The 14,189-nt window shown below is 47.8% G+C and overlaps 1 protein-coding gene across 1 annotated transcript in view; it reads right to left on the reverse strand.

Moving 5' to 3' along the window:
• Window positions 1–14,189, reverse strand: part of Cdyl2 (chromodomain Y like 2) — a 163,742-nt gene that overhangs the window by 35,558 nt on the left and 113,995 nt on the right. The window contains exon 2 of the mRNA XM_034522602.3: window positions 11,599–12,181. Within this exon, the coding sequence (XP_034378493.1) occupies window positions 11,599–12,181 (583 nt within the window). The remainder of the gene's footprint in view (window positions 1–11,598; window positions 12,182–14,189) is intronic.

A 14,189-nucleotide genomic window follows, 5' to 3' on the forward strand; every position in this document is an offset into this window, starting at 1 on the left:
AAAATATCATTTCTGCCACCCAGTGCAGTCTTCTCTCTTCTCTTTACCTGTGGGAGCCCTGGGAGCCCTTCAGAGCCCAGGTCAGCCGCCATGCTCCCTTGGGAGTCACTCCTACAGTCTCCTCTTTCTAGAGGCTTCCAGCGACATGGGTACACTCCCACACCCAGCACACCAGTGCTCGGTGAACAACAGGACTAGCAGCTTCTCTTCTACCAACTCCAGAGTGCATGAGACATCTCTGGGGGGAACTAGACCAGTGACAGGGACATTTGCCTGAACTCCAAGAGCTCAGCTCAGACTTCTCCCTGTATGCACAGAAGTGGAGGGAAGCAGAAATGAGGCTCAGGGTGACACAAAACCCCAGTGCTCTATGGGACAGAACTCTATGGGAGCTGACTCGTAGATAAGAACCCCAGTGCGATGGCTCTGTCACCAAGGTGGCAGGGGAAGGTAGAGGGAGGGGCATGCAAGACTCACCTTTCTATAAGGAAGTCTCAAAAGTGGCAAACATTCATTGCCTTCAAGTGTGGCTTTGATCTCCCAAGCTCATTGACAGGGATGAACAGGACACTGGGGTAGCGAAAGAAACATAGCTTTCCCTGAAATGTGGCAGTCTGTCTAATAAATGGGAGGGGAAAGCAGGTCCTGATGCGGTGCTGGGTCCCATCCCTTTTTAGCTGGATATTCAGCTTAGAAGCTTTGCCTAGAGGCCAGGAATATAGGCCAGTGAGTGGCCTAGCATGCCCAAAGCCTTGGGCTTGATCCCTGGTTCTACATAAAAAAAAAAGGTATGTCTTAATCTTACCTCTTGGCAAGGAAAGACAGGTGGATCAGGCACTCAAGGTCATGTTCAGCTATGTAGTAAGTCTGAGGCTGGGATATATTAGACTATATCTTAAAATAATAAGAGGAGGGGAGAGGGAGGTTGCAGGGGGATGAGGAGGGCAATGATGATAAAGAATGACTGAGTGATGTCTCCATCTATATATCTGTCTATATCGGAACTCACGATCTCTGTGGTCCAAGCTCCTCCCACCTGAGCTTCCCAAGTGTGTTCTCTCTCTCTCTCTCTCTCTCTCTCTCTCTCTCTCTCTCTCTCTCTCTCTCTCTCTCTCTCTCCCCCTCCCTCCCTCCCTCTCTCTCTCCCCCTCCATGCTTCTAGCCATTTTCTAGAAGTTACAGACCCTTATGTATCTAGAGCTTCTCATTTAGAAGCCCACTGATTTCCCATCATGCTTTGCCACCCAGACAGGTTTTGATTTGGGCTTTTATTTCTTCTAGAACAAAGGGCTATAGGAAATCAGATGCCAAATCAAAGGAAATTCACTCTGTTGGGAAGGGCACACCATACCCTCTGTGGGGAAGGTGCCTGATGCTTCCTGAAAAGTCAGCCATGACTAGATGAATATGGCAAAGGAGGGTTAGTATGGAAGATGGCATAAACATCTGCAGTTAAAGAAAAGAGAGCTTTTAGCTGCATTCACGCTCTGACAAGATACCATGGGCAGGAAGTATCCCATGAGCATGTGGGACACCCAAGGATGGAGAAGGATGTGGGGACAAGGGCTGGAAAGTTTTGACAAATGCTAGCATGGCTTACTGTAGAGAGATGGGACCTCCCAGACCCACATATTAAGCAGAAATGGATTCAGGGTGTTGTTCATCTTCTTCCCACTTCCATTCAGTGTCTGCTGTATTTCTTAAACACTGGCTAACTGGGGGGTGGGGGGATGCTCCAAGGTGTTGGAGATCCAACTCTAAGTTATGTGGCCACCACTCTACCCTTATGGGGGTTTTATTGAGCACAGAATTAAACAATTATGCAAACAGATTTGGTCTGACTAGGAAATTTCCCCAGCAGGCTCCTGGGTTGAATGGTCCCTAGCTGGCATGCCATTATTCTGGAAGGTTCTTGAAACTTTAGGAGGTGAAGTCTATCTGAAAGAAGTGGGTCACTGGGTCACTGGGGGCATACCTTTCAAGGTTATACCTGGTCTCCCAGCCCTTCCACTACTTCCTCAGCTTCCTGTCTGTCATGAGGTGAAGACTCTCTGCCACATGTTCTCATTGGCTATGGTGATGGGTTTACCCAAGTGCATAGGACCAACCATCACAGACTGAACCCCCTGAAATCATGAGCCAGACAGTAATACATTCTTCTTCCACCAACTTGCCGTTCTCATGTATTTGGGCTCACTGACAGAGTGACTAATATAGAAATAATCGAGCTATGGGGACTACAAGAGGAGGCATGTGTTGTCAATGAAGAAACTGAGGTCTCTGCGCACAGATGAATGAGAACCGATCCAGGCTGGCAGTCAGGGAGGGCTCCCATGGGAGTCACTACTCCCTGAGGGAGCTGTGCAGGATGATCAGCAGCTACTATGCTAAAGAGGGCTGGGGCACCAGAAGCCTGGGGAACCAACCACACACACAGAAAGCAGAGACAGACAGGTCTACAGATACAGTTTTTAAGCCAGTGCCAACTACACAGACTCCCTCATCCATCCAGGGGACGCTGTTCCCTGGTCTGAGCCCCTGTCACACTGTCAGGATCTCTAGCCATCCTTGGCTTCTCCCTTACTCATTCAGCCATTGTCAGCTCACATATCACCTCTTTCAAGAAGCCTCTTCCCTACACTGGCTTTGATGTTCCTTCTTACGAGTTTCTTCCCCAAGTTCCCCTTAGTGCCACCACTGTGTGTCTAGCAGTAGACACTCAACGTATATTTGTTAGCTTAATAATATATGTGTTAAGGAGTCAGTCTACACAATACATAAAATAATTTTTAAAACAGAGGAAAATGCAAAAATCAAAATAGAAAAAAATACAGAACATTGGATAAAAAGAGTTAGTATCATCAAACACCTATCACATGGCAGGTGGTCTTCTAATGGCTCTCTGTAAATTAATTCAATTAAATTTTTGCCCCGACTTATAAAGCGTGAATGTATTTCATCAGTGATCCCAGAGAAGCAAGGCAATCTATCTGAGGCAGCAAGTGGATGGCTGGCTGCCCAGCATCCTCTGTGTTGGCATATGCCTGTGCCTGGGCAGTTCCTGGGGCCAGACACATGGGAGCATGAAGAACATACACTCAGGCTGACGAACTAAAATTAAACAACCAAGATTGGAAGACCAATACAGAGACTGGCAGTGGCCAGGGTTGACAAGCGTATGGACCTCTACAGCAGCCTGAGTGTCATCAAAGAGAGACAGTTAAGTCCCTGCATACTGTAAAAAACCTCTATGGCTAAAAGGCAGAGGGAGTAGATTTACATGTCCTTGACTGACTCAGAGATTAATAGGAAGCCTATGATAGAACAGGTAAAACCGCCACCTCCAGTCACTACTCAGATGTCACCTCAGGAAGCCTTGAAGATGATGGATGGATGGATGGATAGATGGATGGATGGATGGACAGACATATGGATAAACTGATGGATGAATAAATAGACAGATGAACAGATGGACAGACAGATGGATGAAAGGATGAATAAATTGATAGATGAATGGACAGATGGGTGGATAAACAGATGAATGGATAGACGGATGGATGAATAGATGGATGGATGGACAGATGGACAGATAGATGGATAAACTGATGTATGTATGTAAGTATGCATGTATGTATGGAGTCCTGGTTTACTTCCTAGTTGCTGTGATAAAATGCTGGCCAACAGCAACTTGGGAAGAAACAGGTTTGACTTACATGTCAGAGTCTATCTATCATCAAAGGAAGTCAGGGCAGGAACTCAAGGAGGGACCTGGAGGCAGGAAATGCAGCAGAGACCATGGAAGAAAGCTGCTTACTTGCATGGTTCCTATATCTTGCTTAACTAATAACTTTTGTATACAGCCTAGGCCCGCCTGCCAAATGATAGTACTACCCACAGTGGGCTGGCCCTCCTACGCAAATTAGCAATTAAGAAAAATGTCCCCACAGACATAGCTATGGGACAATCAGATCTAGGCAGTTCTTCAATAGGAGGGAGGGAGAGAGGGATGGAGGAATGAAGGGAGAGAGGGAGGGAGGGAGAGAGGGAGGGAGGGAGAGAGGGAGATAAATAATACATAGACAGATGGCACAGACAGATACATACACAGAAAGATGATAGGTAAGATAGATGATAGATAGATAGACAGACAGACAGACAGACAGATAGACAGACAGATACTAGATGAATGGTGGATAGTTGATGACTACCAATCAACAGGTAATAAGTAGAAAATGTTATTTCTTTTCATGGCTCAATCAACCAACATCTGAATAGCTACTTAATAACTATTACATATATGTGTAATAAATTACATAAAATGATGAATAATATACCTAAAAAACAGCCCAGAAACAACCATAAAAATATTAACAGAAACTACTTCTAAATAAGGTTTAGGGTGGAGAAGAGGGAGAGATGTACTTGGAATATTTTATAACATACATGAGTTAGTTTTAACTTTAAAAAAAGTGAAGGAGGGAGGGGGAAGGGAAGAAAAACACATTTCAAGGACTTAGTGTGCTACACTAAGAACATCCATTCCTTTCCTAACTTGGAGTGACTTTAAAAGTACAGCAAAAGACTATTTTAAAAAGAAAACAAATACAGGGTCAATACAATGGCTCAGCAGGTAAAGGGGCTTGCTGCCACACCAGATGATCTGAGTTCAATCCTCAGGAATCACATTATGGAAGGAGAGAACTGACTCTGCTGAAAGTTGTCCTCTGATCTCCAGAATCATGCTATGGTGTACCATATGTGTGCATGTGCGCACACACACACAACACAACACATACAACACACACAGAGAGACAGAGAGACACAGAAAGAGGCAGAGACAGAGATTGGTGTACATACAAAGAGACTGGATGGCTGGATAGATAGGTAGGTAGGTAGGTAGGTAGGTAGGTAGGTAGGTAGGCAGGCAGGCAGGCAGGCAGGCAGGCAGGCAGGCAGACAGACAGACAGACAAATAAACTTGAAAAAAATCTAGGTCATGACCTAACTGGAGAAAGCCAGTTTCCCTCTTGGGTTTACCACTGGTCTGGCTGCTCCTACTTAGAGGAGCTTTGGATTTTCCCTCCTAGCCTGGTGCCCTCTGTAGAGTGCAGTGGCCAACTAAGACCAGAAGTTAGCTTCTCCACATAAACGGCTCAAATGCATCCTTTAGCACCAGCTTCTTGTCACACAACGAAGAGCAAAACGTAAAGCCTTAAGCTTTTGCATTACTGGCTTTGAAAACTCCCTACCTCTGACACCAAAAGGACTGGCCAGTGCTGGTTTCATATGTGTAGCTGGTATTGGACAAAAGCGAAACAAAAACAAAAACAAAACAACAACAACAACAAAAAAAAAAAAACAGCTGTGGTCCATGTTTCCCAGGCAAGTTTAGGGCTGTCACTCAAGATGCCCAATGCCATCCTGCATCAGATGTCCCTGTGCCTTTTTTAGGACAAGCCCAATGCTCTGGGAAGCAATCGTGGATGAAAGAGGCAGGTTTCAAGATCAAATCAGGGAGTAAGAAATGCCTAGAACAGTTTTGAGTTAACACTGAGGGGACCAAGAGAAGCCAAAGGGTACCTGAGGAGGACTACTGACCCCTGTGCGCAGAGTGAGACCAACTGACAATTTTCTTTTCTTGTCTCCCTACAGGTTTGGGAATCCGTACTGTCTGAGACCCACCAGAGAAACCTGGAGTGTGTTCTCTGGTCCGATTCTCTGCAAAGCCTGCAGGAGTCGGGGGCAGCCCCGCCCACTTTAGAATCCTCATTACATTATCCATTCTAGAACATACACCTGCTTGGACCTTGTGCTCCTGATGGAGATCTTTTCAAAGAGTGGCTTCAGGCTTAAGTTGTATTTATTTTAGTTTGGGGGTGGGGGAGAGAGAAAGGGATAAGGGAAGGAGGGATGTAAGAGGAAGGGAGAGAAGGAGAGATGAAGGAGAGGGGGGTAGAAGGAGGGAGGGAAGAATGGAAGAGGAAAAGGAGAAGAGAACTGGATAAAGGAAGGAGGGATGGAAGAGAGATGGAGGGATAGAGGAAGGAAGAAAGGGAAAGACTCATATATCTCAGGCTGTCCTTGAACTTGCTACATAGCCAAGGATTATCTTGAATTTCTGACCCCCAACCCCCACCCCCGGCTCCACACTCAGAGCATCACAATTGGTAGCACGTACATACACCGAGGCTCGAACCCAAGACTTCATAGTCTCATCAGGCAAGCAATCTAACAACCATCTTTAAGTTTTATTTTTTTTTATGAACTTTTAATTTTATCAAGATTTCTGAATTCGAGTCAAAGAAGTATACCCCACCCCTGACCATGACAAAGGTATGTCTTTGGGTAATCAGGGGTTAACAAATTGCTTTTCGCTGCCCCTGAAGCCAGGTAAGCATCACTTCTGAGGTCAGCTCTGGGGTTAAATTGCCTGGGCTTGTCTCCTGAGCCCAAGCTGTGCCATCTGTAGCCTCCACCTGCGCTTTAATGTGGGTGTAACAGCTGCCTCTAGGGGCCGCCACCATGAGGACCACAGAGCATCCTTTGCAAAGGCCAAAGCCAAGCATCTCAGAATATCTCCTTTACCCAGCCTCTCCCTCACACTTTACCATGTCACAAAGACAACTGGAAGGTCCCGAGCATAAGCATGCCTACTCTCCTGCAAGGTCCCTGGCTTTCATAACCGCACACAGTCTCACCTACCACCTACAGCTTATTAGTCAATGGTGGTGGTTTCCAACATGGGGTTCCTGGGCCAACAGTACCAACTTGGTTCTGTTCAGGTTCCAGCCCACATCAGGCTCTGACCCACCCTCCAGGGGTGCTGAGTCTAGCTTCTGCCTTTGACAGGCCCCAAGTTCTCCCCATGATGACACTCAGTGTGAGCTGTTTATAAAATGTGCATCTCCTTCCTGACCTGCCGAAAAGAGAAAGCGAAAATCGTATAGAGAATGTGTAGGTCGAGGTGAACATCCTAGAAGAGAAGGCTGGGATCCTTTCAAAAGATCGATAGACGGAAAATGGCGAGTGATGCCCACCTGTGAGGGAGAGGGCATGCGTGGGCAGGAACAAAGCTGGGAACAGTGAATCACTGAAGGCCTGGGAGACAGACAGTCATCTACACGTGGAGAAATGATGTGGAGAAATCAAAGAACTGTGGGCATGGGGCTTGGGGGGGGTCTATGGTACTTGGAGAGCACTGGGAGGCCACACTTTGCTCTAGGGCTCAAGGGGAATAAGGACACCTGCCTGAGGATGTCCCCAAAGGTTAAAGCAGAAATGAATCTGTAAAAGAACCAGGCTGTGGCCTCTGTGGATTGTCAGGACCAGGGAGTTCTGGCCAGAGCAGGGGGGAGGGATCCCTAAGAGGACAGCTTCTCAGCATAACTGAAGCCAACCTTTCCTAAGAAAGAGAAAGAGACATGGAGACAGACAGAGGCAGGGACAGACAGACAAACAGAAACAGAGACAGAGACAGAAACAGAGAGACAGACACAAACAGAAACAGAGAGACCAAGAGAAAACCCTTACGTGGGAAGTGCACAGTCAAGGAAGAGACTGGTTTTAAAACCAGGCTCTTACAAGTTTAAAATGAGGAGAACAGCCCTAGATCTAGCAGCGAGGCATCTGTGAGCCATCGCTCACAACCACACACGTCCGTGGGGGCGGCCATCCACACTCAGCTATTAAAACTCATCGTTTGACAGGAGTGACTCACACCTGCCCCCGGTCCCCATTCACTCAGATGGGGCGGAGCTCATTCTAACAAGCTCCCGAAGGGACACTGAGGCAGATGGTCCCTGGACCGCAAAGTCGTTTGTCACCTCAGGAGAAGAATCAGAATAGAGGTGGGCACTGAGCCATGACATATTCTTCTCAAGCGTCAGCGGGGAGAGGCGTGGTGTGAAACCAAAATGTGCCACCCACTGGAGCCCTGGGTTTTGGATTGTTCCTATACCATAAGGAAGTCATATTATATAAGTTACTTCTTTCTATGCGGAAGTTAAGTCACTGAGAGAGGGGGAAAAAAAGTAACACCCCATCCCAAGCACCACCCTGAGGTACAGCCAGGAGCCCTCTAGACACTTCTGCAGGGCAAACAGGGGAAACCTTAGGTCCTGTATCTCACTGGTCAAACGGCACGTGATCCTTGGGTTTTGGTTAGGGAAAAGTATAGGAGGAAAAAAAATCCAATGCCCAACCTATTTGAGGGCACTACCCTTAATGAAGCTTCCAGAAACATGAACAGAGACATGTTTGGTCTCACTACACTTCTGAACTCTCTTTGGCAAGGATTCTTGCCTTCCCCTTCCCAGGTTCTTGACAGACCTGCGTAATAAGCTAGCTGTAACCGAAGTGTTAGAGGGTGATTGAGGCTGGGGCCATTTCTCCCACTAGTGACTACAGAAGACTCGTATGTATATATGGCAGAGCCATTCCATGTGTTAGATAGGACTCCATCCATGGAGTCATCCTCTGGTGTCTACTCCGCCTACGAGCCCACCAACTTAGCCAAGGGTTGATTGTAAGTTACAAAAGACGAACCCTTACTCCTTTCTGCATCTCTACTTGAGCCAGCACCCAGCAGGGCAGTGGTCCTAAATGGGTGAATTAAACAGCATGGCCCAACCATCCTGGTACAGAGTCTGAGACACAGAAGCCGCTGAGGTACCTGTCAAGAGCCAGTGTCCTGGTCTCTCCCCATCTAAGACTCAGTCCATCGGATACTGTGGGATCTGTCTACATTTGTCACAGGGTTCAGGGGAATATTCAGACACATGAAATATGAGACCAACAGCCTTATCCTCATGGGAGCTTGTGGGCGCCAACTCGAAAGCATGTAATTAAGCAAAAAGTTTGGGACGGCCACAAACACAATAGAGGTGGGCGGCTCTTCCTCTCCGTTCCAGCTGGGGCCCTGGGATGTGTGAATATACATTATCTGGAGAAGATGGCAAGATAGCAGGCCGGGGAGGAGGGGGTTCCAGAATAGCTACAAACACCCAGGGACTTCAGCGGGTCGGCTGGCTGGCTAGCTAATTTCTCAGGTGATGAAGTATCTGGCCCCATTAGCAGGTTGATATTCAAGGTAGGTCAACAGAGCGAAAGGCTAATGGTTGCACTGCACTTTAGAAGGCAGCACAGGGCATGGGGAGAGACACCCTCTCTGTGCATCACACTGCTGTCTGGCAGTCAGTCAGCAAGCCTTCTCTCTAGTGTTCCTCTTGACTCTTGGTGGAGCTGCAGGTCCTGCAGGGAATCAGCTCAGTTACTGGGATCCTGCCCAGGGCTTCTTCTCTTGTACCCTATAAGCCGAAGAGGCTTCCCCTTACCACCCTTACTGCGTCGACTGGAGACTCTGCAACTGCCAGCAGCTGTCATGGGAACATCAAACGAGGATGTTTATGCCAAGCCTCGTTTACACGAGCTACTTCTCCCCCAAGAGATGAATGTTTAAAACAAACAGTGCTTCCATATGCTAGAAGCACAGGCATCTCAGCACTGGGGATCCCCAGACGGAAACATGAGTCAGGCTGGGGCAGATGCCTAAATAAATCGAGGGTGAAATTCCTCTCTGGAGCAGGAGGAAGCTCAAAGCAATTGCTCAGGGTCCCCTAAAGATGGCAAGCTCTCCCCAACAGAGCGTACTCAGAATGGTCCAGACCCCACATCCAGCATCATCGCTGACAGGCACTTAACTCATGCCCTAGCCAGCCTGTACCACCTGCATCCCTGCATCCATGTGCATTCTCATTCCATCAGGGGCATCTGAGGGCCCTGCACATTGGGCATGGATTGTTGTGTGCCCATTAAGTATTTCCTGAAGCCCCTGGGACTCCAGGCTCTGATCTCCGTATATGAAAACGCCTGCGGGTATACACAAAGGTGTTTTGAGAACAGAGGAGACATGACACTGGAACACACAGCTTGCCCACAGATACCAGCCACTGAGGTCTTTGCAAAGGAGCAATCTGGCCACTGAGGATGTCACAGCATGGGAAGCTGGAGTGGCCCAGGGTCACTGCCTCTGCCTTTAATTCTGCTTCTAAGAGAGAGGATTTCATGACCCAACTCATACATACAGTCTACATTGCTTCCTGGACAGGCAGAAAGGAGCAGGCAAGGGAGCTGGCACAGGGCGGGATCAGAACTGCAGTTAGGACTGACCCCTATGGTCTGGGTGTTGGGGTTCCCCCTCCCCTGAGAATCACAACTTGAAACTCTGTTTCCTATTTAACAGTACCAAAAGGCAAAGCCTGTGGGATGTGATAAGCTCATGAGAACGGGACCATCTTGAACAGGATTGTATAAAGGCTTTATAAAGGAAGCTCTGCCCACTCTGGGCAACTGTTGAGCCCAAGGCAAGCCTGGTCTGAATGTGGAGGCTGTATAAAGAAGTCAAAGAAGCATGACAGGAGTGGTACTGTCCCACCCCCCATGTACGGACACAGCCAGAAGTCATGCTTCACCTACGAGGAACAGCCCTCAAACCAGTCCTGACTCTGTTCTCCCTCCACCCTGGACCTCCCAGTTGCTAGAACCGTGAGAATTAAGTTTCCATGGTGACTCAGTCTTGGGCACTTTGTGACAGCATCCTGACTACATTGAAGCAGGACATGAGATAGAAATGAAGCCTATCCCCTATCTACGCTGGTGACACCAGAAGGGCAGGCATTGCTCATCGTGTGCTAGCTTGAAGAACTCCATCTGTAAATAAGGTGGACAGAGAGGCGGCCTCCAGGCAGCCCCTCACTGGGCACTATAAGATCGCAAGCAAAGGCAGTGAGACTCAGGGGAGGTGCTGGCCCTCTGGGGATGGCTTCTGTCTCCTGGGATGTAAGAATTCTTGAGCTGCCTCCTGAGATGTGTATCTGGTGTGGTGACTACAGCCTGGGGTATCCTACAGTGTAGCAGGGAATCTCTCTTTTTCTATATTTAACAGTATGGGGGGATTGGATGTCCCCTTTACATTACAGGATCTCATGACAGTGGCCCAGGCTGGCCATGAACTCAACCTGTAGCCTAGAATGACCTTACATTTGGAATCATCCTGCCTTAGCCCCCTCACATAGCTGAAATGACAGGCCTGACTGTAGTCAAGCCTTTGTGACCTATCATTGACCTCATGTGAGCTTGTGTGACTTCATATTCCCACATCATGTGAAGGTGTCTAATAACCAGCATAGGCATGAGGTCAAATGTCCATGGCCCTGACGTGAGAAAAAGGCAGAATTAACAGGTAGCTAAGAGTCAAAGACAGAAGGTAGGTAGCAACTTAAATATTTTCCTAGGTTGAATGAAAAATCAGACCAAATGGCTGAAAAGATGGCTGGCTTGGCTGGTAGAGTCCTTGCCTAGTATGCATGATGTGCCATGTTCTACCTTTACCCAAGACAGGATATATCAGTGCTTATATGTAATCCCAACATCCAGGAGGTAGATGAAGAAGATAGGGAGGTCAAGGCTATCCTGGAATACTTGGTGAGTTTGAGGCCAACCTGGACTACATGAGATCCTTCCCTCAAACAACCACAATAACAAAACAGCTAGCCTCCAGCCAAAACCGACCCAGCCCCAAGGGAAAGAAAAGCCACAAACCAACTCCGTTCTCCACCAGCGCAGAGTGGGTCCCATCACAATCACTGTTCTCCTGCTCTCCAAGCTGGTCGTTCAACTCCAAATCTGGCTGATGGGACCCGTTTCCAAAGCGTGATTCATCCTTCTCGGAGCCAGCATCTCCATTCTCCAAGCCGTTCTGTGCCTTCTTCAGGGGCATGATTTGCAAGCCACTGGGGGTAGTCCTATAGGACACAGTCTTGGTGGCCCTGTCTGGAGCCTTTCCCGAAGACCCTTTCTTGGGTCTGGGAAGGGGAGAGTTGACACGCTTCCGCTTATGGGAAGCTGATTTGCTCTTCCCAGGTTCCAGGGGCCGATGGGAGAGTCTTTCCACTGGCAGGCTGCGGGTGTCACGGAGGAGCTTGGAGGCTCCGGCCTGCTTTCCTGACTTCACCCTCTTATCCTTGGACAGGTGAAGCCCGTTGAACTCGTCAATAAACTCCTCACAGTGTAGGAGATGATGCTCCGGCTCCCACGTGTCCTCCGTGCTGCCGTAACCTTTCCATCGGATAAGGTATTCCCATTTCCCCTTCTTGTTCTTCCTCTTGTCCACGATCCTTTCAACCTGCGGATGCAAGATATAAGAGTGAGAAGTAAGACCCAACGGTCATTTTCCAAAGGGCCCCGAGCCATCTTAGGTCCAGCTACAAATGGACAGGCATGCTGAGAGTCCCAGCTAAACATCTGTTAGTCTGGCCACCAACATCCAACCTAGAAATTGAGAGTGGAAACAAAATCATTAACAGTCAAGCTTGCTTGTAGCCTGCGGATGTGGCATGTACTTGAAGAACCTTAAGACAGACAAGAACGGGACATGTAGAGAGGAAGCCATCTGCAGTTTCTGTTGAGAAATAGACAAATGTAAAGTGACAGGTGACATGTAAGAGTGTACCTCCGTAGTTACTCACTGTTCAAGGAAAACCTTGTGTTTGGCTGAACAAAAAGCACCCCATGCATTCCTGCAGAACTCACTTAGCACTTTATCTGGGTTGCTGACTGACTTCACCGGATCATAAAATAAACTGCCCAGCCTTTGCTACTCTCTCTGAGGCTCTGGTGTCTGTTATTTTGGGTAAAGGTCCTTGTTCCAGTCAATCTTGGGCAACAAAAAAAAGAACAATGTAACACTCCCAGGAGTGCTATAGCGGGAGCTGGTTTGTTTTGGAGTTCGACTTAAGGCGTGGGGTTTTAGCTTAGCTGCAGCAGCGCGCCTGCCTTGCAGACATGAGGCCCTGGGTTTGACTCTGCAGCCCTGCCCCTCCCCACTCAAAACTAAAACATGATTGTGATCGTGTTCATGGTGGCTCTTCAGGCTCTATCCCACTGGGAACACCCACACTCTTGTTGAAATCACACTACTTACAAGCTTTCTCTAGAGATTCTTATTTTCAGGGCTGCAGAGTGGACTCTTGACTTTGAAAACCCTTTCAGACAAAGGCTTCTACTCTTACAACAGTAAGTAAAACTAACTGAGCAATGACATGGATGGCATCATACTAACTTATCTTTGTGATATCATTGTTAGTTTTATGTAATAACTCTTTTAAGAAGGTTTTTGTATTTATATGTAGAAGTCTGTTGCGGTAGGCTAGTGCAAGTACAGAGTACAGGCAGAGGCCAGCAGAGGGTGTCGGGTCCCCTGGAGCAGGAGTCACAGGGTAATGAGCTGCCTGGCCAGAGTTTTAAGAACTAAACTCACGCAGGTCCTCTGCAAAGAGCAGTACATGCTCTTGACTGCTGCACCATCTCTCCAGTCTTTGACGAATAAATCTAATGTGCAGCTCTCATTAACATACACTAGGCATTTCTGAGGGGGACACTGTACTGACGGATGGCCTGAGATCACATTTTCCCCAGACATCCCAATAAGCAAGCATCTTCTCTGTCTCCTCTTTACAGTGATGGCACAAGGACACAGAGAGATTGAGTCGCTTAAGTCCTAGGGCCGATGAGGGAAGGCCTGGATTGGAACAATTCTCACCCTGAACGTTGTCTCTCAAGTGCTATGCGAGGCCAGCTGTCTTAGCTGCAGGAATCTTTCACGTTGGACAAAATGGATTTACATCAATAAAACTGGGTTCACCCTGATGCAGCCTTCCCTGCTGCCATGCAGGAAAGCAACATGGAGGCAGAGAGGTCTGACATTTGTTGCTAGGCTACAAGGTGCCTGGCATCCTTCATGGGAGGCATGGTCACTCTCCCATGGGACAGGTGAAGGGACTGTATACATTACTTAGGGTTTCTATTAAAAAACATTGTCGCAACCAAAAGCAACTTGGCAAAGAAATTGTTTATTTTAGATTACAACTCTTGGGTCACACTCCATCACTGAGGGAAGTCAGTGCAGAAACTCAAGGCAGGAACTGAAGCAGAGGCCATGTTGATATGCTGTTTAAAGACAGCAGTTTTGCTCTCTATGGCTCCCCCAGCACGCTTTCCTATATAACTCCAACTCATCGGCCCAGTGCTGGTACCACCCATAGCGGGCTGGGCCCTCCCACACACCCCAATTATTAATCAAGAAAATGCCCTAGAGATTTGCCTATAGTCCAATTTTATGGAGGAATTTGCTA

The sequence above is a fragment of the Arvicanthis niloticus genome, chromosome 18 (genome assembly GCF_011762505.2).
Source record: "Arvicanthis niloticus isolate mArvNil1 chromosome 18, mArvNil1.pat.X, whole genome shotgun sequence".
Lineage (NCBI taxonomy): Eukaryota > Metazoa > Chordata > Mammalia > Rodentia > Muridae > Arvicanthis > Arvicanthis niloticus.